The sequence below is a fragment of the Pelobates fuscus genome, chromosome 5, assembly GCF_036172605.1.
Source record: "Pelobates fuscus isolate aPelFus1 chromosome 5, aPelFus1.pri, whole genome shotgun sequence".
In the NCBI taxonomy this organism is placed as follows: domain Eukaryota; kingdom Metazoa; phylum Chordata; class Amphibia; order Anura; family Pelobatidae; genus Pelobates; species Pelobates fuscus.
In genome coordinates, this window is record NC_086321.1 from 112,261,162 (window position 1) to 112,287,589 (window position 26,428).

Here is a 26,428-nt window from a genome sequence, read left to right on the forward strand (position 1 = left end):
TCCAAAAAAATTGGGAAAACGTATTGACTCGAGTATAAGACTAGGGTGGGAAATGCAGCAGCTACTGGTAAATTTCTAAATAAAATTAGATCCTAAAAAAAATATATTAATTGAATATTTATTTACAGTGTGTGTATAATGAATGCAGTGTGTGCGTATGTGTGTGTGTATGAGTGCAGCGTGTGTGTATGAGTGCAGCGTGTGTGTGTATGAGTGCAGCGTGTGTGTGTATGAGTGCAGCGTGTGTGTGCATGAGTGCAGTGTGTGTGTATGAATGCAGTGTGTGAATGCAGTGTGTGCAGGGCCGGTGCAAGGATATTTGCCGCCGTAGGCAAAAACATTTTTGCCGCCCCCTCCCCCCCCATATGTCCTGACTTCCCCTCCTCCTCCCTCAGTGGTCCTTACCCCCCACCCCCGTGTTCCTTCACCCCCCCCCCCAGTGGTCCTTACCCTCTCCTCCCCTAGTGGTCCTTACCCTCCCCTCCCCTAGTGGTCCTTACCCCCCCCTCCCCTAGTGGTCCTTACCCTCCCCTCCCCTAGTGGTCCTTACTTCCCCCTCCCCTCCCATAGTGGTCCTTATCCCACCCCCTCCCTCTCATAGTGGTCCTTATCCCCCTTCTCCCTCCCATAGTGTTCCTTATCCCCCCCCATCCCTCCCATAGTGGTCCATATACCCCCCCCCCCTCCCTCTCATAGTGGTCCTTATACCCCCTCCCTCCCATAGTGGTCCTTATCCCACCCCCTCCCATAGTGGTCCTTATACCCCCCCTCCCTCCCATAGTGGTCCTTATACCCCCCCTCCCTCCCATAGTGGTCCTTATACCCCCCTCCCTCCAATAGTGGTCCTTACCCCCCCCCCTCCCTCCCATAGTGGTCCTTATCCCCCTTTTTTTTGTTATTAATTTTTTTTTTTTTATTATTATTATTTTTTATTTTATTCATATATATTTTTTTTTTGTCCCCCCTCCCTGCTTGATATATGGCAGGGAGGGGGGCTCCTTTCCTGGTGGTCCAGTGGCAGTTCAGTGGGGGGGAGAGGGGGGCTGGCAGAGCTGTAACTTACCTGTTCTGCAGCTCCTGTCAGCTCTCTCCTCCTCTGCGCCGTCCGTGCAGCTCCTTCTATCAGCTCACAGTGTAAGTCTCGCGAGAGCCGCGGCTCTCGCGAGACTTACACTGGGAGCTGACCGAGGTGCTGAACGGACGGCGCAGAGGAGGAGAGAGCTGACAGGAGCTGCAGAACAGGTAAGTTACAGCTCTGCCAGCCCCCCTCTCCCCCGGTCTGTATTATGGCAATGCAAATTGCCATAATACAGACAGTGACTCGAGTATAAGCCGAGTTGGGGTTTTTCAGCCCAAAAAATGGGCTGAAAAACTCGGCTTATACTCGAGTATATACGGTAATCAAATCACATAATTATGTTAAAAGATTACTTAAATATACATGTAGAATTTTAATATATATGCATTTATAGGTATTTAAATTCTACGTGTATACTAATGTAATCTTTTATGTAATTATATGTATTTATATATATATATATATATTTGCGGTTATTTGTATTTTATATATAGATAGATATATATGGAATGTCATTCTAAGTGTATTTTGTTACCAATATATATATATATTAACAACAAAATACAGTTAGAATGAAATTACATATGAATATATAATTTATATTAAATTTTGTTTCAATATTTTATTTATTTATTTTATTATTTTATTTATTTATTATTGTAATTATACATATATATATAATAAATGTGTATATATCTATTATATATAATATATATACATATTATATATATGTAACATCATTCTAAGTGTATTTTAATACTAATATATGTACTTATATTAATATTAAAATACACTTTGTATGACGTTACATATATATAATATATGTATATATATTATAGATATAATATATATACATATATTATATATATAAATACATTTCTATTTTATTTTAAACATGTCTAATAATATTTTTTTTTACTTTCCCACAAGCAGGGGGACTGTCTGACATTTCAGACAGTCCCCCTGCTGGCAGATCCACAGCCATTTATAGGGGGCCATGTGATGGCTCTTTGAGAGCCATCACATGGCCCCTGGGGGCCTCATTTGCCGGGGGAGGGCTGCCTGGGCTGTCAGGCAGCCCTCCAGAAGAGGATCGCGGCGGAGGTGAGTACCGCCGCAACGGCTTTAAAACCCACTTAATGCAGGACGGCATAGAACGCAACGGCGTTAACGGGTTAACCAGGAAAGGAACATTCAGATTACTCTGTTTTTCAAGTACGTCCTGATGACCTTGTTCTATCAGTAGTTGCATTGAAACATTATTTGGTCAGGTATAAACAATAATGTTATACGCTCTGTACATTGTGAATTGTTCATACCTAACAAATATATGAAATATAATTACTTGCTGAAGCACATACTACTTTGGAACTGGGTGCCTCAGTCTTGTCTGCCTATCAATCATTGTTAGGAACGTCATATACAGAACTCCTGTGTCCTCGCCTAATGTGCGGCAGGCGAAGGGCAAAGGGGCTCACTTTACTAAACATGGAAATTGTTGTGAACTTTGCGATTTAGACAAAATGTATTGAAATTGAATAATTTTCAAATTTTACTGTTTCCAGCCTGTTTATTATGACATTTGCAAATAAGTGAATTACTCTTTACAAGTACATTATGTTGAATTTCAAACAAAATTTCAAAATTTCGGCCTGTGTCAGAAATGCTCCCGTTTACATAATGTGAATAAATCCTACTATTTTAGCCCAGACGTTGCATTACAGTGGTATATGTGTCAGAGGCGTCCGCGTCTGTTTCATCAGCATGCAGTAACTTGGGTGGGAGTCCAACAAGCCTGTACATGTAAACCTGGATTTGCAAGTGTTGGATTGTGTAACCAAAGTGGTATTTAAATGAGTGCAGTTGATATGATACAAATGTCATTTCCACAAATACCTTCGTCATTAATATGCCTGAAATTCCTACACTTGTTATGCACTGTATTCATTTCAGCTTTCCCACCTACCTAGGAAGACTGAGGCTAAATCATTTAGGATTCCAAGCTTAAACCGACAAAGAATAAACAACTTTACATCTAAAATCTAGAAAATTTTAGCCATTTGACCCCTTGTGTGCCTGAATTTGGAGCCACTCAGAGATTTACCCACATAACTTAAAACTATATATTTAACTTGCAGTTTATGCAAGGATTTATATGATTTTTTTAAATTTAGAAAATGATGAAAAAAATTTACTTCTAAAGTAATTTCTGTTGGGTTGTTATCTTGATTTAAAAAAAAAAAGAAGCATAGGAGTAATTTGTCTCGGATTCAAAAAGGCAGAATAGATTGATATTATATTACCGTCATAGTATCCACACTCACATTTTGTGTTTAGGAGTTTAGTCACTGAGTACTGGTAAACTGTATTTTCTGGTTTAGAATTAAACATGCTGATTTTGAACGTTTTTTTCAGCTCAGCTATAGATACAGGTTGGCTAATTTAGCCTTGATTTTAGTCATTTAAGCTCAGAATTGTGCTAAGGAAATCATCATTAAATGGCATGCTCAATGGAACATTATTACATATGCCTTCTTCGGGATTGGCTGCCTAGACGATGTAAGGAGATCTGCATTTGGTCCAGGTCCATAGTGTTTACTTAGACACTAATCAAGTCTTCACATTGATGTACTTGACATGTAAAGTGCTGGCCAGCTCTATCTAACCTTTTTCTTCTTGGAGGAAGGATTTTTTTCATTAACACGGCGCTATCACGCCATTCTTACATTTTCTCAATCGCTTTCTCTTCCTCTTTCCAACTTTGTATTTTGTTCCCATTTTTTAAAAACCTGTTTCTAACTAAAAACATAAGACAAAGTAGGGAATAGTAAACATTCCTGAACTGATTTCTCCCTTTCAGCATATAAATGCTATGCCACCTTGTTAAACTGTCCGAAATATGTCACTTATACTACATTAAAGGGACACTATAGTCACCAAAACAGCTCGAGCTCAATGAAGCCGATTTATGTGTAGATCATGCCTCTGAAGACTCATTGCTCAATTCTCTAAGATTTAGGAGTAAAATCACTTTTGTTTCTGTCCATGCAGCACAAACCACATCTCCCCTGGGTGTGACACACACAGCTTGCATGGAAACAAAATGGTTTCATTTTCGATTAGATGTTAACTTACTTTAGAAGTTTAACAAATATATATTTTTCTCTTTAAATTGAACTTTTATCGCAGACAGGCTCATGCAAGGTCTAGCAAGATATTAACAATGCAGGAGATAAGAATTTCTAGATTAAAAATAATTTGCATTAAAGAAAGTGCGAATATTAGATGTCTCTTTATCTCTCAGGTACTTTAGGAAGACTGTGTAATTCACATGCAGTAAGGTGTGACTAGGGCTCCATATCCCATTGTACAGTGCTACGGAATTTGCTGGCGCTATATATAAATAATACAATAATAATAATAAACTAAGTGATTTAAATCCTAAATGGCAGAGAATTGAGCAGTGAGACTGTAGGGCCATGATTTATACACCAAAGCTTCTTCATTAAGCTAAAGTTGTTTTGATGACTATAATGTCCCTTTAAATATCCTTATGATAGACATTAAACAAACGTGAATGACAAACTGTTCAGGGTATGGAGCCATTTTAATGCAGCTTCAGTCATTCAAAACGGAAGGACACCTAGAGGACACTTCATTGCTGCATCCAACCCAAAATACTTTTAAAACAACAGTCTTTCTATTGACAGAACATTTGATTTGATTCTAATATAGTGAGAGGAGCGATTCTGCCAGAGAAAGTGCTACAAGTGTTCTATTGTGTTAGTTTTTAGCATGTTTCTCCTAGCACAGCTGAGAGTGTCAGTTAGTTATGCAGTAACAGCTGCCGCAACTAAAGAGTCAATGGACTTTCTGTTCCAGGTAGAGACAGATGGTCTCCAAACCAGGTATGGGATGTAAGATTCAGACCCTCCATGCAAAGGTCAACACTTTAACATATCTCTGTCCTTTCCAAGTGTTTCGCATAAGGTAAACTCATTAGGCTGCTTCTTTTAATTCAATCCTTATGGGCTGTAAACAGCCACATTTATTATGACATTCTCTAAGAATTGTGTGCCCCAAAGCATTTGTCAGGCTATGTTAGTACATTATCTATTGAAATGCCTTCTGTCCTTGAGTGCTCAAGGTTATCTTTGAATAACATTTTTTTCTAAGGACTTTATTCACTAAACAGAATTGTGAAGAATTAAAAATGAGTTGCAGATTTTTAAACCAAATTAGAAAATAATCCCAATTTGGCTACATTACCTGCTCAACTACCATAGCCAAAATTTAGCAATTATCTTTTTAATGAATCACAAATTTGGTTCAGCATATAAATCCCTACGTATTGCATTGTTTAATGTCACAACTTCATTATTTCAGCCAATTTGGTGTTATAACGCTTTTATTTCACTTTGATTTGGTGGATTTGAGATCATTACAGGCTATATGTACTTTGTCTGTTTTTTTTTTTTCAAACCAGTCTCAGGCAGCCTTGACATTGCTACACTTTTATGGGGCATTGAACAGCAAAAGCCCAAACTGCCTGTAAAATATGTCACTTCCCATGTGCAGCAACCAGCATGTGAGTGAGGATGTGCAGTCTTTGTTGGCTCAGACTTTCGGACACCCTGGATGCCAGCGCCTTAGTGCATCAATGGGGCATTGTATATTGAGTGGATGTATCTAATTTAATGTTAGAATTGTGTACTAATAATATTAATAATAACTTTGATGATATTAAATATAACTGATTGAACCAAGATGGTTACACTAGTTTTCAGTTATGTTCTGGGACAAACATGCTGTCATTTCCTAACACACTGGTACTCCTTTTATTGACCTCGGAAGGATGACAGGCCAAGTTGGACCTGTGATTTGAACAGGTACAATAAATACTGCATAATAATTTAATATATACAGTCTTGACAACATCTCAACACAAAGAATACTTTATCGTCCGTGTTTTATATTATTATAATAATTAAATGTTAGTATTGTGATTTTTTTTTTTTTTTTTTTATTGGAAAATACTTTGTCACTGCTTTTGTCCTAATACAATGGTGGAGGGAACCAGCGTAAACGCTGCCATCGGTGTCATGTTTAGAGTTGGAATCATTTGTTCATTTGTCTCTTTCATCCTGTCCCTCTCAGCTGTCATCCTATGTCTGGAGAATGTGGCTGTAATCCTGGCTGGTCTGGTCTATACTGCAATGAGACTTGCTCCCCAGGCTTCTACGGAGAATCCTGTCAGCAGATCTGCAGCTGCCAGAACGGTGCAGACTGTGATAGCGTGACTGGGAAATGCATCTGTGCCCCTGGTTTTACGGTAAATCAGTGTCTGAGCTTTTTTATTTGCTCCCCTTGTGTTTGGTAGTCGAGTTGTTACTCTGAATCCCGAGAGTCTATAATGATAACAAGGGCTTAGATTAGCAGAGGACAAGGGATGTGCAACCAGCTTTAACCAAGGCAGACGTTACCACCTCACTACTGTAATAAAATCCTAGTGTGTGGTTATTAAAAGGATAAAGATGGCATACCAAATGTCGGTCCTGTCTCTTTCACTGATTGTGTTTCTGCTGCCTGCTGGCTACAACCTAATTAATCAATTTGTACACATTAATTCAATGATTGCTGACATTTGATATTCAATTTATTGTGGGCAGTAGTTCCGTAACAGACCATAGTAGGAGAGACAAAGATTAGCTATCACTTTTTCTGAAACATGGATTTGTATGTATCTTGCTAACTATAATAATCTCAAACAGTGTATATCTATGGTAATTTCCATTGTTTTATTAACAATTTCAATGTGAAAGGCATTGACAAGTAATGAGTTGCAATATATTTGACATCTATATTGGGTTTCAAATGCAGTGATCACCATCCGGACTTGCTATTCAGTCCCTCTCTTACAGGAGAGGACCTGGGGTGAAAGAGACTATGCTATCCCTTTATCTAACCCTCTTCTGGCATTATGATTAAAGTAAGAGGCCCTTAATTAAGGACAGCATTCTCATAACCTTATACTGGCTAGGAGTGTAGTATAAACATTATGCCATCCTTGTTGTGGTTTGTTATGATGTCTCCAGAAATAAAATTGCTGATTAACTTGGAAATGTTCTTTCTAGGGTGAAGATTGTTCCATTGGTTGCTCGTTGGGCACGTATGGCAGTAACTGTTCCTCTGTGTGTATGTGTAAGAACAATGCCATCTGTTCTTCAGTGGATGGTTCCTGTACATGTAAATCAGGTATGATGTTACCCTTATATTATCTGAATATACAATTCATTTAGCAATTCCTCTGATTGGTTCCTGCTGTTGACTAGAATAACTACGTTCTTTGTTGCCTGAGGTGGAATTGTATGTTGGCAAACACCAGAATTTTAAATTACTCGCTCCATCTCCTGTTTGCCTCTACAACCCCCTAAACCATGTTGAGGGTTTGTGTACCTTCTTACCTCTTTATCCCTTGTCTGTATGTCCTAAACCCCCTTACCCATTGTGTTTTTCTGCTAGACCACCTTACACCATGTGTGTCTCTTCTATCTCCGCTTTCACCTTTGTGTGTCTAATTAACCTTCCTTGTGTTTCTTTGAACCCTTCTTTACCTTCTTGTATATCTTTTTACCCTGCATGTGTCCCTTTAGACCCCGTTCCTTCCTCCCTTAATTTCAGACCAGTCTGCAGAGTGACCCATAGAACTGGAATATGATGTTCAGTCACAGCCCCGCCACCTCCACTAGCTGCACACACTCTGATCTTCAATGACAGATGTAACAAGGGAACACGCTGACACTTTTTTGTTACCCTGCTCAGCCACACTACAATCCACTGACTTTGTGGGTGAAGGGGTGTGTGCATTTTATTCCTGTCATCCAGGTCAGATCATCATTGGCTCCAATAATAAATAAATAATAAATAAATAAATCAATAAATAAATAATAAATAATAAATTCTGCCAGTCAAAAACCTTTTCTGTATTAAGGTGAAAAGCTATAGAAAGTCATTAGTGAAATTGTTTCACATTTTATTTTGTTATTTAAAGAGCAACCGTCACTTTTATGGAAGTTCTTACACCACTGAAAAAAAACATTGAAAATCACCAAAAACATCTTTTACCCAGGTTTCCAAACGGGAACAACCAGGGCGCATGTTACATTGGAGGAGAAAGAAAAACACCATATTAAAATTCTTGTAATGTGACAGTTCTTAATTAATTGAACAAACTGAAGTGAATGAGATTAGTAGATGTTAGATGATTACAAGACAAGTCCTTAAAACAGTTACACATTGTACGTAACCGCTCACTATGTTACTTATCCCATATCTTAGGCTGGCACGGAGTGGATTGCTCTATCAACTGCCCCAGAGGATCATGGGGTCTGGGCTGTAATCGCACCTGCCAGTGCCTTAATGGAGGGGCCTGCAATGCATTAGATGGGACTTGCACCTGCGCTCCTGGCTGGAGAGGTGTAAACTGTGAAATGCCTTGCCAGGTAAAAAAAAATGTATATTTGTACTTATATAATGGGCCCTAGGAGCCTGTATGGTTCCAATCATTTACAAAAGGAATGGAAGTGTGCATATATTATTGTTATTATTATTATTATTATTGCCATTTATATAGCGCCAACAGATTCCGTAGCGCTTTACAATATTATGAGAGGGGATTTAACTATAAATAGGACAATTACAAATAAACTTACAGGAACAATAGGTTAACATATTATAGATGTATGTGTGACATATTTAGTTTTGCTGTGGTAAAATAATACATAAGATCGTCATATGTATTATTCTGTGTTTTTATGCATGTATGTATATATATATCAGTCATAGATTCTAAATCTGCATTAATAAGTGACTAAGTTTGTTAAGTTCATAGTTGAGTGAAAAATACTTTTTCATAAATAGATTAATAATATTATATACAAACATGTACGTTTCTCTCTAAACATTGCCCTTAATACATTAGCAAAAGTGAAGGAATTACTTCATATATTTGAAAAATGAATTAGAATTGCCCATGAGTACAAGAATGGTGGCTGAAGACAGAGATTTTAAGTTATAATGTTGAGTGTTGGGCTGAATGTGTCCTGCTTTTCTACCAAAAGTGAACGCAGCTAAGAGTTGATGTTTTGTTTTTGTTTTTAGGATGGTACATATGGCATGAGTTGTACGGAACGCTGCGACTGCAGTCATGCTGATGGTTGCCATCCTGCTACTGGGTACTGCCGATGCTTGGCAGGATGGGCTGGTAAGTTGGTAGTTGTGATGGCAACTTTAAGTGTGATGCATTTAACTGGACAATTTACTTTTTAGCTTTTAGCTAATTGTCTGAATACACACAGTTTAGTGGAAGTGAAATAATCCAATTCATCATAAATCCATATTATATACATTTATTTTGGTATGTAATATATTGTAATAGATAAATAATAATGAAATGGGAAGCATTGTTTAAGTTTTGCAGCTTTTGCTCTCGTCGTGAGGAAATTCTGATTGCAAAAGTCCGCTAGCATAATGCACCAAGCACTAAAGACATGAGCATTTTCTTCTGAGCTGTTTAGTGAAGTTCTACTCTGAGCCTTCAGTAATTGCCTAGCAACTTGCACAGGGCCATCAAAGGCCTCTTTGTCCAGAGCCCTGGAACAAACATTCCTTCACAAATCTCCTTATCTACATCAAAACAAACCAAAACCTGTCACAAAACCTCCAACGCCCCCAAATAATTCAGTTCAGATAACATGCATGAGACATGTATGCATAATTTATGTGTGTTTGCAGGAGACACGGGCACCTTGTGATTTTGGCAACGTGCTATAATTTTGGAAGGTTGAGAATCTGTCATTTTTTTGTCTTGCATAAGGAATCAAATGATCTATTCATGCCAGCCAGCTTTGATTGTTAATTCGAAGCAGACACAATAAGATTTGGGATGCTTGCTAGCATGTAATGTGCCGGCAGACTGTTAATATTAGAATGTATTACCCGTCCCAGCAAACTACATGGGGTCAAGGGTCAAGGGATCTGTTTGCTAAATATCAAGTTCCAACTTCCAAATGCAGACAATTAAAAGCAGAGTTAGAAGGAAAAAAAAACGAATTCTATTAAAATTGAGTCCTAATTATTTTAAGTGTTCTCGATTCGCCACAGCTCACGGTTTAAGAAATAGATCTCAATATTGTAATTTTCTCTACTCTTGTGTTAGAATGTAACAGCTATTGATGATGTTGTAAAGAAAACCGATGGCCACAATTAAGAGATCTTGTTAAATCACTCTTTGTAGACTGTTGGTTTATTCAGAGTGTTTTTATTTTTTCCTTTTCAGTTTTATAACAGAATAAATAGTATAACAATAGCTAACGTTGAAAGAGCTTTGCACAAAAGTATTCTGGAATGGCGAAATTATGTGATGCCAAAGCCATTGTAGGTATTGCATTGCTTAATTTGTGATAGGCTTAAAAGTAATCTTCTCAGAGCTAATTAGATATGAACCCCTTGCCTGTCTTATTAATAAGGTCTAAGCTTGAACAAGAAAAGCCTTTTGTGTTTATTCACTAAACAAACAATGATAACCTTGGTACCCTGTGTGCTTGAGAACTACTATTCCCATGATGCTTAGTCAGCTTAAACAAATTTCAGAAACAAACTAGGGTGCCAGGTTTAACAAGCTCTGGTTTAGAGACAATTACATTTGATTATCCAAATCCTTTAAATAGTCTTATACTTTATTCACTAACAGTAAGTGACAGTAAGTTGACATTTAATTTGAAATGATTCCAAAATAGCCCGGTATGATAAAATTTTTCATCTTGATTGAATTTAAGATCAACTCTCGGCCATTTTTGCTTTACCTTTGTAGATGGTTGTTACTTCACCATAAGTAATGACACCTTTTCACCATAAGGGAAGATAGGCAAGATATGCAAGGATGCAATTTTAACTATATATTAAAGAATCTTTGGAATATTGGGGAGGTGAGGTTGTTGATATATATCGATATAGGGAAAGTACTGTCTGGAGATAAATTAGGAGAAAAGGAAAAGTTGGAAAATAGAAGAGAGAAAAGGTTAAAGACACCAAGTGGAAGAGAAAATAGCTTAATAAATAAAAAGTGATAGGGGAGGAATGCCAGAACTTCATGGTGTGAGTATTGCATTACAATTCATAGGACCTTTGAAGGAACACTACAGCATTAGGAATATAAACCTGTATTATTAACACTAGGGGGGTCCCTAGTTAGATACAGGCACCCCTCCTCCCCCCCAAGTGAAAACGTAGAACAAAAACATTTTACTTACCTTTATCGAGACTGTCTGTGCTGCTCACATCATCGAGGAGCCTGGTCTCGTCCAATGCTCCTCATAGAGGACCATTGCGAACCTAATGTGTGTGCATATTCAGTGCTTTCCTATGAGCTGCAATGTCTCAGGACCAAATTTTACTTGGTCAGTGCCCCAAAACCACATTTTGTGGCTGTTAGGAAGATAGCCACTAGAGATATTTTTAAGCCTGCAATGTAAACATAACAATTTATAAAAAATAAAATAAAAAACTGAAATGTTTTACATTGCAGGGTTAAAACAACAGGGACACTGCATCGAGGCAGCTTGACTTAGATGAAGGTGTGCGTGACTTTAGTAGTCCTTAAAAGTTACGTTTTATGTACTATATGTACAAGATCATACGATGACCTGAAGCTCGCACCTAATACAGAGGACCCTTTCTCTTTGTATATGATCTCTTTTGAGCCTTGAGCATCTCAGTGGGAGGAATTGCACCATAAAAATAGTGTTACTGTGAAATCAGAGTGGACGTTTTGTAATAGGATGCAGTCCAGACCAGTGTTACTACTATAGAGTCTCCATAACTTATTACCGAGCGTTGTATTCAGTTCTCTTATCTTTCCAAAGAATTTCTACTCTGTCACTAGCAATGGATTTATCTGTTTGTCTTTGAGAAAGGTGCCATGTTAATTTTTTGTGTTTTTAATAGTTGTGAGAGCCACCCCATAATGGATACTTTTAACTTTAGCCTGAAGTATGATTTAAACAACATTTGGTGATGGACTGCTATGCAGTCAGAACTGTTAAATTCTGAGCAATGCTTTCGTTATATAGAAATATATCATAGTCAGGCAGGTAATAAAGGTAACCTTCTTCCTGGTACACTGAGTCACATAGCTCAGACAGTGTCACTGATTTCAGGAAAGTATAGTATGTGCTACCAACCACACAAACACCTTTTCTTATTTTGGAGTGTCACTGGTTTGACATACTTCCAAAAACAAGTAATAGGATGCCAATAAGGATGGACGTATTCCTTTTCTTATAATCTGAAGAAAAGTCAGTGTTGGCTGGAGAAAGGCTTGGTATAGATAATGTAATAATTTGTGAAATTTATGTTTTCAACTATGTTCTCTGTAAGATTGTGTCTGTACCCAGCTACAGCTTTGTGATATTTTGCTTACAAACAAGGAAATATGTTTATTTAACATAACACTCCAACCCCCATAATAACATTATCTCAGTGAAACTGATACATAGGAGGTCTGCGACTGGTGGCCAGTGATAGGCTGAGAGTATCTCCCGATGCTCTCAGTCTATAACTTGCAGCAAAAGGAAAATGTTCCTTACTGATGTTGTGGCCAGAGGTGGAGGCAAAGGGGCTGAGCTGATGGGTGCAGGTATAGCAACATATGGGTTAAACCATTCAAAAATGGTTTAGCCTCATCAGGTAAGATGGCTCCCAGGAACTCCACACCAGGTAATGACTTCATTAACATTATTATGGGGCTGGACAGTCTTTCTGTCCTTTCTGGACAGAACTGCAAAGACCTCTAAAATAATAATGGTTTTCCCCAAGTACTTAAATTTAATCTATAGTTATTCCATATATACTTATACCTACCTGTATAACTTCTAATTATTTCAGTACTAACTAAAATTGAAATATTGTGCAATCTATTTTAAAGCAAAACTCTGTGTTTTTCTTTTTTTTCTTTTAAAGTTCATATTTTCCAAAGAATTTTCTTTTCATATAAATCTACTTCAGTGCATATATATGTAAAATTTGAATTCAAGGCATTTTTTCTGAAAAGGAATCAAAATGGTTTGACCTATTTTGAGCAAAGATTGCATGTTTTATTATTAGAATCCCTATACTGGCAAAGTATCCTCAAAAAAATGGTTCCTCTGAAACTTATTAGCTGATGGTTAGCCATGTTTTACAGCCCATTTTATTTGTTTAACAGGCATGCATTGTGACAGTGTGTGCCCTGGAGGGCACTGGGGACCGAACTGCTCGTTAGCTTGTAACTGTAAAAATGGGGCATCGTGCTCACCAGACGATGGGATCTGTGAATGTGCTCCTGGGTACAGAGGGACAACATGTCAGAGATGTAAGTATAAACCACTTCTTCAAGATGTATCATTTTTTTCTATCTGTTGTCAAAGGAGTCATCATGGCATGACAATTCTACTATGGAGATGAAGTGACCATGGCTAAGTCACAGGTCACAAAGCTATATGGTATTAATGCACAAAGAGTGTCCAAATGTAGCTAAGCACTTGACATGCTGCCTCTGCAAGCATTACCAGAATGTCCAAAATCCATCACATCTTCAATTATGTTGCAGGTTTTCTAAGGTGCTATGTTTTTAATGTACCATTGGGAAGAATCATCCCATATATAGGGTAATGATATTTCAATAGGAAAATAGTGTGTGTTATAAAAAATATTTGTCTATATTATGTCTTTTTGTGTCTGCAGTTTGTTCTCCAGGATTCTATGGGCATCGTTGCAGTCAAGCTTGCCCTCAGTGCGTCCACAGTAATGGTCCATGCCACCATATGACTGGCCAGTGTGATTGCTTAGCCGGTTTCATGGGATCACTTTGCAACGAAGGTGAGAGTTGTTCTGTATAAGTGAGATACTTGACTTGAGTGAGTTTATATAATGTGTTCGTTGATGCTTGCATTAGTTGGAATTATAAAGGAAGAATGGCTTTGAGAACATATTATTATGACTTAGATTTTTTTAAATATTGTATCAGCAATTAGAGATTATTATGAAATCTTAATAATCTCTGTTAATACATTTCCAAACTTTAAAACAAATTATTATGTATTTTGTATACCTTATCACACTCTTAGCTGTAATTACTGAAGATGTGACATATTTGGCCATTTTCTGTATCACATTTTCAGAACTTTCAGGTTTTATCAATTAAAAAACAATAATAAAAAAAAAACAATAAAAACAATTGCTGAGATTATGTAAACCAGTAGCCAATCATAACTTGGGATATCCACTGTTGAGCTCCCAGTTCTATTGCTGAATGCTTGGATATTTGGGGTTCTGCTTTTCTTAAAATATTGCTGGAAATAATTCAACCATATTAAATAAAATATATAGGCAGTCATAAATGGGATATGATATTATATATATAACAACACATGTAAGTTTTAAAATATGGTATGGCATCTTAAAGGACCACTATAGGCAACCAGCCCACTTCAGCTTAATGAAGTTGTCTGGGGGCCAGGTCCCTCTAGGATTAACCCTTTTTGCTGTAAACATAGCAGTTTGAGAGAAACTGCTATGTTTATAATAGGGTTAATCCAGCCTCTAGTGGCTGTCTCATTGACAGCCGCTAGAGGCGCTTCTGCGCTTCTCACTGTGATTTTCACAGTGAGAAGACGCCAGCGTCCATAGGAAAGCATTGAAAATTGTTTTCTTATGGACTAGCTGAATGCGCATTCAGCCGATGACGGCAGAAGAGGGAGGAGAGTCCCCAGCACCGAGGGAGCCTGGCGCTGGAAAAAATGTAAGGGATTAACCCCTTCCTCCCCCTAAAGCCCGGAGGGAGGGGGGCCCAGAGGGTGAGGGGGACCCAAGGACCCTATAAAACCAGGAAAACGAGTATGTTTTCCTGGCACTATAGTGGTCCTTTAATAAATTATAGACAAACATTAGTTTAAATTCAGTCATTATTACTGGTGATCTGTCATTTTTGACTAGACATTTTGATATTGCGTCACATTTTCAGAACTCTAAGAAAGTGTTAAACCAGCTGCTGAGCCCAGCCTTTCCTTCCCCCCTCTCTTCTCTCTCTCTCTCATTCCATATTACTGGGTTCTACATTTGAGTTATTTTGAATATTAGTGTAATGACTGGCCTTCAATGATAAGACCATTCTCACATCAAAGTTTACATCTTCATGGAAAGGAAAGTCTGTAACCTACAGCTATTCACAGAGGATTTTATTCTGGTATTAAAAGATTTAAAAGTGTAATTTGCCAAGTTACAAAACCTTATTCAGTTTTTTTTTTTGTTTTTTTAAACTTGTCTTATCACAAGGTCAATATCTCTAAATCCCAATCTCTAAATATCTGGGAAATATTCCGACTGACTGGAAAGTGTTATAAATGAAATTAATTGCCCTTATTTCACTTACACCCATTCACTCACTTCTCCTCTTCTCTTTTCCCACTTTTTATTTTCCTCTCTCTTTCTCTGCTCTTCCCCTTTCCTTTTTATATTTTTCCTTTTTAAAATATAAAATTTTCCACCTTAGAGTTAAAAAAAACGTTTGCCTGCTTCTCGATCCCATATTTTCGTAAACCGCAGTAAACATCAAATGTATTATTTTTGTTTTCTTCTTAGCAACTCCGTTCTAACTGCAGTCAGGGGCAGTGTTGGTGATAACATTGTGGGAAGAGTTGTCATAATTAGATTAGATCCACATTGAATGTTGAAGTGGAAATCAATCAATAAATTGATTATTTTGTGTATCTGCCCCTGGCCAAATTAACGAAACAGTGCGTGCACGCTCCCTGAAGTAATTCACACCAGACACAAGTTTCAGGTTAATGAAGAACTTGAGGAATGTTTATTAGAAGGGGGTGGCATGCCCCTTATAAAGCAAAATTACATCATAAGCATTGTCAGAGATAACATAGGATTATACATCAATAATTGTGTTAGGGGTTAAGTGGTTGATTTATTGCTCGTCCTACCGGGTGTGATGTCACTGGTATCTAATCTTGCGGGTCTCCCCCAGATTCCAGCGCCATCTTGTTAGTGAGGGTGTTATTCGATGACTAAGGGAAACTCCTTGGCCCTAGTGGCCATTTTAAGTAAACCACATAAAAATAATAATAAATGCTGATCAAGAACTTATAATGAATAAATAGACATTTTACTAGCTAATAATTAGGATAATATTTCATGTCCACAACAAATGTTGTATGCCGATTCTTTGAAATCTTTGTTATAAAGGTGATCGACAGTGAAGTGTTTTGTTGCATTTAATTTTTAAAAAAAATATTTGTGCTAAAATGCTATTGTAAAAAAAAAAGGGGGAGGCGGGCTACGACATCATGTCCTTCATACAAACTTTGCTTTTCTAATTAGTCTGTCCAAGTGGCCGCTTCGGAAAGAATTGTGCTGGAATTTGTACATGTACCAACAACGGCACCTGCAATCCTATAGACGGCTCTTGTCAGTGTTACCCTGGATGGATTGGCAACGACTGCTCCCAACGTATGTTTTCTTTTTTAATGCTTGTTTTACTATTTATTTGTGATTTATTGTAGTTTAGTTTCTCAAGTCTATGTCTTCACATGATATTTTGCCAAAAAAGTACAAAATCATCACACAGTGTTTGTCTGGTGTTGTCCTAGTGACAGCAAGAAACATCATTAAATTAATGTTACCCAAAAGTTGATGTGGAAACAATTTTGATAATGAATTATAAGCAATTAAAAAGGAATAGGAAATTAGGCCACAAAGGAGAAGCTGGTATTTTAGTCTTTACTAAATCTGCTTTAATGAGCCATATAAAGAATAGAAACTCAGATGCAATGAACAACACACCTCTGTATAGACAAGAAGGCAAACAATCAAATAATGTAATAATAATAAAGAAGAAATTTAAACAAAATATCATTTTATAAAGGTCTTTATTCTTTAGGTATAAAATAACTTCTTTTTAATAACTTTTCTCTCTAGTGGTGAGTTTTAGGATTTAAAAGTTTTTTTTGTGTTTGTTTTTTTTTTTTTTTTGCTCACCAACACAATGAACACAATTTTAAAATGCAGAAGTTAAAGAGCATAATTAAAAAGCTTCTTGGGTTTTTGTAACACTAGATATGTTCATTCATAAAACTATATACAGACATCCGGAGGAGGGATGGCAACTTTTAGCCTAGGGGGAGAGTGTAAACCAATGGTATTTTTATTGAGCATGAAACTGAAAGATCTCATTGTGGATGTTCACACTCCATTCAATATATAATAGCCGTATTAGTCCTGCAGACAAGATGTCAAAAATAACCTGAGTATTGCAGTAAGCAATGTTACCTTTTTATTGGACATAATAGTTAAAAGACAAGCTTCCAAGCAAAAATGTCTCTGCACAATTACTGCCAGTTGCCTAACTTCTTCAACACTGTGCAAATGGACAAACAGACATCCCAACACACTTTATTAAAATGATTTATTATAAAAGATGAGAGAGAGAGAGGGGTGAAGTATTTATTATGAGAAAATAATGCCTTATTTCTAGAACTAGAAGTTATTGATATGCTGGGAGAGGAGCTAGGAAGACAGAATTTGGCTCTCCATCTCCTCTCCAGGCACAACATTTCAGCAAATTTAGACATTATACGAAGCCACATTCAGTTAGAGTAACACATATTGTGGTCATCTGATTCACTTTGCTACTGTGTGTATATTATATGTGTATTGACATTTAGGCCTCTATTTAATATTAGTGGATACACTTTCCAAATAATCTAATATTTTTTGATACATTTTTAGAATGATTTAATATTTTTTTTTTATATTTTTAATTTTTGTAATATTTTGATAGTTTTTGAAACATTGTTATATTTTTTAGATAGATATTTTGATAGTTTTATATGTTGAATAAATAATTTTAAAGTTTAACCAACAGTTTTAAATTATTTGGAAAGCTTATCCAACAATAGTAAATGGAGACCTTCGGCCTTTATTTAATAAGCATTCCAAATAAATCAATACTGTAAAAAAAATTGCTGTGGATTTTAATGGTGACTTATATAGATAAAACACTTGGAAACTTTCCAACAGTATTAAATCATTTGGAAAGCTTATTAAATCAAGGTCTTAACTTGTTCAATTAGTTTTTTTAATATTACTTGTATTTTTCCATGCAGCCTGCCCTCCAGCTCACTGGGGACCCAACTGTATCCACACCTGTAACTGCCATAATGGGGCTCACTGCAGTGCATATGATGGAGAGTGTAAATGTTCTCCTGGCTGGACTGGACTCTACTGTACTCAGAGTAAGTTTGTGTGGCAGCTATAGAGATAAGTATGACTCCTTGACTGCACATCCATCAATATTGGTTCTTTGCTTATGGGTTGTTATTTAAAAAAAAAAAAAAAAAGTCAGCATTGGAACTTCTGCCGGTGAAGCCGGTGCATCTGCATCGTAGCCCGCACGCTAAGGGGGCCCATCGGTTGGCCCATGCACATAGGGACACTCAATAAGCATGTGTTTTCAGGGGTGCAGTTGTGCACTGAGGCCCTTTAACTGAGCAACCGGCACCTTTAATATTGGCAGTGCGTGTTGGGAGGAAGTGAGAGTTTGCCACTTCCTCTCAGATAACCCAGCAGGAGGGAAGGCAGAGAGGAGGAGGAGTGTGGACTTGGAGGCCCTTACTTCCAACAGCCTAGGCAGGTTTTAATCATAGTAGTACCAAAAGTCTGTCTTTGAAATTCTTCTTTATGTCAGTCTCTAACTTAAATGTACTATTTAATAATGCATATACGAGCAATGAGGTAAGCAGGGTATAAAGAGACCTTTTTTTCTGGTGTTAACTGCTAAAATACACATTTAACAAAATCTTCAAAAATGTTTGCTAATGAAATCTGTATTTATATCATTTCTCTATAGGATGTCCTTTGGGCTATTTTGGAAAAGAATGTGCCCTCGTGTGTCAGTGTCAGAACGGGGCTGATTGCGACCATATAACTGGACAATGTACTTGTCGCACAGGTTTCATGGGAAAAAACTGTGAAATGAGTAAGCATTCAAATACCCAACCTTATCTATTTTTTAAATGTGCTCATTAAGAGATTACTGTTTGAGTATTGCTCGCCATGTATTTCTCTAAAATTCTGTACTGCACCAATAATGCATTAAACCCTTAAGGACACATGACATGTGTGACATGTCATGATTCCCTTTTATTCCAGAAGTTTGTGTCAGGGTACCTGAGGCCTCTACCTCTAAGGGAGGTAGAGACTTGGTGGTGTATCCGTCCAGGCGAGCTGTTTCCTCCGTTCCTCGCGGTTCATCCAGTCACTTAAACACCGGCCGCGAGGAATCCACGTCCTCTTCTAGCAGGACGCTCAATACGTGACGTCATGACGCTAGCACGAGCAATCTGTCACTCAAGTGTCCGATATCCAATCGGTACTTTTCAGAGGCGTGATTTCCATCCAGAACCAGGGTATTTAAGCTTACTCCTTACTTCAGCTCATTGCCCTGTCGTGGTTCTAGCTTGTCTAGTCACTCAGTGCTCTGGTATTCTAGTTTGCTCTTTTGGTTTTGACTCGGCTCGTTGTACTACCCTGTTTCTCTGTTATCCCTTGACCCGGCTTGTCTCTCGCTTATCTGTCTTCTCGTTCCCTCGACCTCGGCTTGTCTCTGACTATTCTTTACTCTCGGTACGTTAGTCCGGCCATTCTAAGGCCCGGTATACGTACCTTTCCACTCTTTGTACTCTGCGTGTTGGATCCCTGTCCCGATCCTGACATTACGACAGGGCCAATGGATCCTGCAGGTACAAACAGTCAGCTTGGTTCTTCGGACCCCAGGTTTGACGCCATGGAACATAGGATGGATCAGATGGCTTTGGCACTACAGGCACTTTTGTCTCGTGCTAGTAATCCACCTGAGGAGACACGTACCACTTCTATCTCTCCTGCAGTCTCAGGTCTAGAGGTAGCCACTGTAGGTGCTTCTTCCCGTATTACCCCACCAGTACGTTATGGCGGGTCACCGGAGAAGTGTCGTGGCTTTCTAAACCAGATTAGCATCCATTTCGAACTACAACCCCGCTCTTATCCTACAGATAGAGCAAAAGTTGGATTTATTATTACTCTACTCATTGAAAAAGCTTTGAGATGGGCCAATCCTTTATGGGAGAATGATAATCCACTCGTCTATAATTATAATGCCTTTGTAGCTGCGTTTAGAAGAACTTTTGACCCTCCTGGCAGAAAGGTCAATGCAGCTAGATTAATGTTGCGCCTTAAACAGGACAATCGAACACTTGTGGATTATGCACTAGAGTTCAGATCCTTGGCGGCAGAAGTTAAGTGGAACGAACAGGCTTATATAGATGTGTTTCTGAATGGGTTATCAGATATAATTCTTGACGAGGTCGCTACTAGAGAACTCCCTGAAAATTTGGAGGATTTAATTTCTTTTATATCTCGTATCGATGAACGCTTAAGAGAGAGGCAGAACACTCGAGATAGGACCCGTAGACCCTCCTTTAAACTAGCGCCTACCTTTCAAATCTCTGAGTTCGAAGACTTACGTATTCCTGAACCTATGCAGATAGGCAGTACTCATCTCACTGAGAGGGAGAGACAGTACAGGAGAAGGGAGGGTTTATGTATGTATTGTGGAGTCAGGGGTCATTTACGCCTAAATTGTCCCAATCGTTCGGGAAACGCTCGCACCTAAGTTCCTCTAGAGGACAGGCCTTGGGTGTTTCTACTTTGTCCTCTATTCACAACTACAAGGAGCTCAGGCTTGTGTTACCCGTTTCTTTAAAGTGGGAGAAGGGAGTAGTTAAGACTATGGCACTAATCGATTCTGGAGCTGCTGAGAGCTTTATAGATCAGGGTTTTGCTGCCAAGCATGCTATTCCATCCCAGTTAAAAGAGACACCTCTGGCTGTTGAGGCCATCGATGGTAGACCGTTACTTGAGCCTGTTATTTTTCATGAGACCATACCGATTAACTTGACTGTTGGCATCCTGCATAAAGAGGATATATCCTTGATGCTCATTTCTTCTCCGTCTATTCCCATAGTTCTGGGGTACTCCTGGCTGAGGAGACACAACCCTATTATTAATTGGGAATCAGGGGAGATAGTTTCATGGGGAGAGAATTGTCAAGAAAAATGCTTGCGGAAGGTCTTACCTCTTGGGTTAACTAATACATCGAATACCTCTGACAATCCTACAGAGACACAAATTCCGCCTCAGTATCTAGATTTAAAGGCAGTATTTGACAAAAAGAAAGCCGATACCTTACCCCCACACAGGTCCTTTGATTGCAAAATTAACCTACTCCCTGGTACCATGCCTCCCAGAGGTCATGTATACCCATTATCTATAAAGGAGAACTCAGTCCTAGAGGAATATATTCACGAGAATTTAGACAAGGGATTCATCAGGAGGTCCTCCTCCCCTGCCGGGGCTGGATTTTTTTTTGTTAAAAAGAAAGATGGTTCTTTGAGACCTTGTATTGATTATCGAGGCCTGAATAAGATAACCATTAAAAATGCCTACCCGATTCCCTTGATCACCGAACTCTTCGATCGTTTGAAGGGCTCTACAATTTTCACCAAGTTAGACCTCAGAGGGGCATATAACTTGGTGAGAATCCAGCAGGGACATGAGTGGATGACGGCATTCAATACTCGATATGGCCACTATGAATATACCGTCATGCCTTTTGGGTTATGCAATGCACCAGCAGTATTCCAAGATCTGATTAATGAGGTTCTTAGGGAATTTCAGCAAGAGTGCGTCATTGTATACCTAGATGATATACTCATTCATTCTAGTGACATTGAGATTCATCACAAACAAGTCAGGAGGGTTTTGCACAAGCTTCTCCAGCATGGCTTGTACTGCAAGTTGGAGAAATGTAGCTTTGATCAAACCCAGGTAACCTTTCTCGGCTATGTGATCTCTGGGGAGGGATTTAAGATGGATCCGGATAAGCTCCAATCCATTCTAGAGTGGCCTTTACCCACAGGTCTTAAAGCCATACAGAGATTTATTGGTTTTTCCAATTATTATAGGCGCTTTATTAAGGGCTATTCTTCCATTATTGCACCTATCACTAACATGACCAAACAGGGGGCTGACACTAAGAATTGGACTACTGAAGCTCTCCTTGCGTTCAAGACTCTCAAGGAGCTTTTCGCTTCCGCTCCAATTTTAGTTCACCCTGACACTTCTCTGCCATTTTTGCTCGAGGTAGACGCATCAGAGACTGGTTTAGGTGCTGTTCTATCCCAAAGGTTGGGTGTTGATAAACCATTACATCCATGTGGATTTTTCTCTAAAAAATTGACCGGTACTGAAAGCAGGTATGACATTGGTGACAGAGAATTACTAGCGGTTATCAAGGCTTTGAAAGAATGGAGACATTTATTGGAAGGTACATTACATCCTGTTACCATCCTGACAGACCACAAAAACTTGTCTTATATCGGAGAGGCCAAGCGTCTGTCCTCCAGGCAGGCTCGTTGGTCGTTGTTTCTTACCCATTTCAATTACGTTCTGACTTACAGACCTGGGTCAAAGAATTCTAAAGCCGATGCGCTATCCCGCCAATATGAACCCTCTGCTTCAGTTGAACCACTTTTGTCTTCCATTGTACCCAAATGCAATATTATTGCTAATACCAGTCTCAAAATTCATTCCCCGCTACTTGACCAGATCTTGAAGTCACAACATCTAGCTCCCGGAAACACTCCTGAGGGAAGAAACTTTGTTCCTCCTGAACTTCAACTGGAGCTCTTACAATGTTTTCATGAAAGTAAAATAGCTGGTCATCCTGGTATTCGCAAGACGTACTCTCTGATATCCAAGGATTTCTGGTGGCCTTCACTTCGTAAGGATATTGAGGAGTTCGTCGCAGCTTGTGAGACTTGTGCCAAGACTAAACTATCTCATGCATCCCCATGTGGCCTGTTACACCCCTTGGACATTCCTGAGAAACCTTGGTCCTGTTTGTCCATTGACTTTATCGTTGATTTGCCTGCTTCCAAAAGACAGACTGTTATTCTCACGGTGGTGGATAGATTTACCAAGATGGCTCATTTCGTGCCATTACCTAAACTTCCGACTTCCCCTGAATTGGCGGAGATTTTTGCGAGAGAAGTTTTTCGCCTACATGGGATCCCTTCAGAGATTGTTTCTGATAGAGGTTCTCAATTTGTCTCACGTTTCTGGAGATCCTTTTGTTCTCAAATGGGCATCAAATTGAACTTCTCCTCTGCCTATCATCCTCAGTCTAACGGAGCTGCTGAACGTACTAATCAAAAGATCGAACAGTATCTGCGTTGCTTTGTTTCCGAACACCAGGACGATTGGGTCGGTCTGATTCCTTGGGCGGAGTTCGCACACAATAACCTTGTTTGCGATTCAACTCGCTCTAGCCCTTTCTTCATGAACTATGGCTTTCATCCTTCGATTTTTCCTTCGGTTTCCTCTTCTCAGGGGATACCGTCGGTTGATGATCATGTCGCCAACCTGAAGAAATTATGGGATCAAACTCGACAAATTCTATTACATAGTTCCTCACTGTTCAAGAAACACGCGGACAAACATAGAAGAGCGGCTCCTGTTTTTGTTCCTGGGGATAGGGTATGGTTGAGTACTAAGAATATCCGCCTAAAAGTTCCGTCCATGAAATTTGCTCCTCGTTACATAGGTCCTTACAGGGTTCTCACTCGTATCAATCCGGTTGCGTATCGCCTTGCTCTGCCACCTGCCTTACGCATTCCTAACTCTTTTCATGTCTCCTTGTTGAAACCCCTCATTTGCAACAAATTCTCCTCTAAGGTCTCCTCGCCTCGTCCTGTTCAGGTGGAGGGTCGGGAGAAGTACGAGGTCAGCTCCATCATTGACTCCAGAATTTCAAGGGGAAAATTGCAATATCTGGTCAACTGGAGGGGATATGGTCCTGAGGAGAGGAGTTGGGTACCTCAGGAGGACGTCCATGCTTCTCGCCTTCGCAGAGCATTTCACCTTCGCTTCCCATCTCGCCCCGGTTCATTCCGCCCGGTGGGCGTATCTGAGAGGGGGGGTACTGTCAGGGTACCTGAGGCCTCTACCTCTAAGGGAGGTAGAGACTTGGTGGTGTATCCGTCCAGGCGAGCTGTTTCCTCCGTTCCTCGCGGTTCATCCAGTCACTTAAACACCGGCCGCGAGGAATCCACGTCCTCTTCTAGCAGGACGCTCAATACGTGACGTCATGACGCTAGCACGAGCAATCTGTCACTCAAGTGTCCGATATCCAATCGGTACTTTTCAGAGGCGTGATTTCCATCCAGAACCAGGGTATTTAAGCTTACTCCTTACTTCAGCTCATTGCCCTGTCGTGGTTCTAGCTTGTCTAGTCACTCAGTGCTCTGGTATTCTAGTTTGCTCTTTTGGTTTTGACTCGGCTCGTTGTACTACCCTGTTTCTCTGTTATCCCTTGACCCGGCTTGTCTCTCGCTTATCTGTCTTCTCGTTCCCTCGACCTCGGCTTGTCTCTGACTATTCTTTACTCTCGGTACGTTAGTCCGGCCATTCTAAGGCCCGGTATACGTACCTTTCCACTCTTTGTACTCTGCGTGTTGGATCCCTGTCCCGATCCTGACAGTTTGGTCCTTAAGGGGTTAAACCAGAGTGCACATTAAATCCATTGAGGGGTTACTGGCATGTATGTAAATTGTCTGCAGTCCTATTCTGCTCACTACTGAATTAAATTCAACATATCCTTATCTATGTACCTATCCAAGTAAATTGTCAGTGCCTCTTCCACATTTCTGGTACAGTTACATGTTCCAAGTCCATCACCATACATCCCTATTTAACTCTCCCATTATGTGCAGGCTATATCACTTCCTACATAATTATATTATTTATAAGTCAACCCACCTCTTACAAAAAAAAATCTCTGTTTTTAAATTTAATTTTGCCTCACTATATAGTTCATGTCCCTATTCAAGCACCTATTTTAAGTTCACTCTTTTTTTTTTTTAAAGATATTTGTATTTTGTAACATTAGCTTAAACAAACTAAAAAAGTTAAATTCACATTCCATGCTGTGTTGTGAGATAGTTTTGGTATTTCTTACAGAATGTCCATCTGGGTCTTATGGTTACGGTTGTCGACAGGTGTGTGACTGCCTTAACAATTCCACATGTGACCACATCACAGGGACCTGCTACTGCAATCCAGGCTGGAAGGGGGCAAGATGTGATCAAGGTACAGCTTTCCTTCTTGAACTCAGTGGGAATGGTTTTTGCACGTAGGCATTACCTGAGACATGACTGATGCAGCTGCTACTTTGTCAAAGCCCATCTATCACCACTCGATACAGACCAAGACACAGTAATATAAAAATCCCCTACCCTCAAACAAGACCCGCACACAACAGAACACAATATACTATGTATGCCACGATTGTACTGTAATGTCTGTTTATTTTGTTTTTTATGATTATATCGACCCACTCATGCTTGTGAGCAGGGTATAAATAAAGAATAAAAAAACAAAAAACAAAAAACACCAGCGTAGTAGGTTAATCCAATTTTCCGTGGATTTGTCTACTTGTAAGACTGACATGTTCTAGATTGTCATTTTAATTTCCAGGCAAACGAGGGTCTATTGTCTGTAAAAAAAACAGGGTTTAAAATTCTACTTAATGCCTTGCAATTTTTACATTTCACTCACCTCATTACAACAAAACCTGTTTTTTACTCCCTAAAAGGCAAAAAATTATCGTTAGGGAGTCATTTATAGGCTAAGACCCTTACTCAAATATCACTGGTATATATACTTTTTCAATCAATATTTTTTTAGGCTTGTTATGACAATAAAATAAATTCAAAATATGACAGATATGTAATGAAAGGACAGGTAATCATAAACACAATGATAGCATAGAGTGAGCTGAACAATAATTAGCAGGTGTATGCCGGTATTGCCAAAATAGATATGTCTAGTATAGGATTTCCCCATTATAAATTAAAAAGTAAAAAATAGAATCCGAAAGGCGTTGCAACCCTCTTTAGGACTACTCAACATGACAACTGAAATTCTTCCCTGTGAATACTACCTCGATTTATAGTATATAGCATTAGAGATAGACAGTGCGGAGATAACCTTCAAGCTAAATAGCTAACCTGCACTGAGTATGAAGTATTAGGGAAACTGTTGTGTAGTATAGAAAATTTAAAAGAACAAATGCAGAGTTGCTAAAGTTGTTGTGAACCTGAGCAGGACATTTATGACCCTAGTAAGACTAGTTGAATTACATGATAG

General features: G+C 38.9%; 1 protein-coding gene across 3 annotated transcripts in view; it reads left to right on the top strand.

Annotated features, from left to right (window-relative positions):
- The window catches only part of MEGF10 (multiple EGF like domains 10), a 127,642-nt gene that overhangs the window by 82,753 nt on the left and 18,461 nt on the right, over positions 1 to 26,428 (top strand). For all 3 annotated transcript variants that reach the window (XM_063454148.1, XM_063454147.1, XM_063454149.1), the window contains exons 10-19: positions 6,236 to 6,410; positions 7,213 to 7,333; positions 8,417 to 8,580; positions 9,239 to 9,341; positions 13,341 to 13,487; positions 13,859 to 13,993; positions 16,505 to 16,633; positions 18,289 to 18,417; positions 19,032 to 19,160; positions 25,241 to 25,369. In XM_063454148.1, coding sequence (XP_063310218.1) covers positions 6,236 to 6,410; positions 7,213 to 7,333; positions 8,417 to 8,580; positions 9,239 to 9,341; positions 13,341 to 13,487; positions 13,859 to 13,993; positions 16,505 to 16,633; positions 18,289 to 18,417; positions 19,032 to 19,160; positions 25,241 to 25,369 — 1,361 coding nt within the window. The remainder of the gene's footprint in view (positions 1 to 6,235; positions 6,411 to 7,212; positions 7,334 to 8,416; positions 8,581 to 9,238; positions 9,342 to 13,340; positions 13,488 to 13,858; positions 13,994 to 16,504; positions 16,634 to 18,288; positions 18,418 to 19,031; positions 19,161 to 25,240; positions 25,370 to 26,428) is intronic.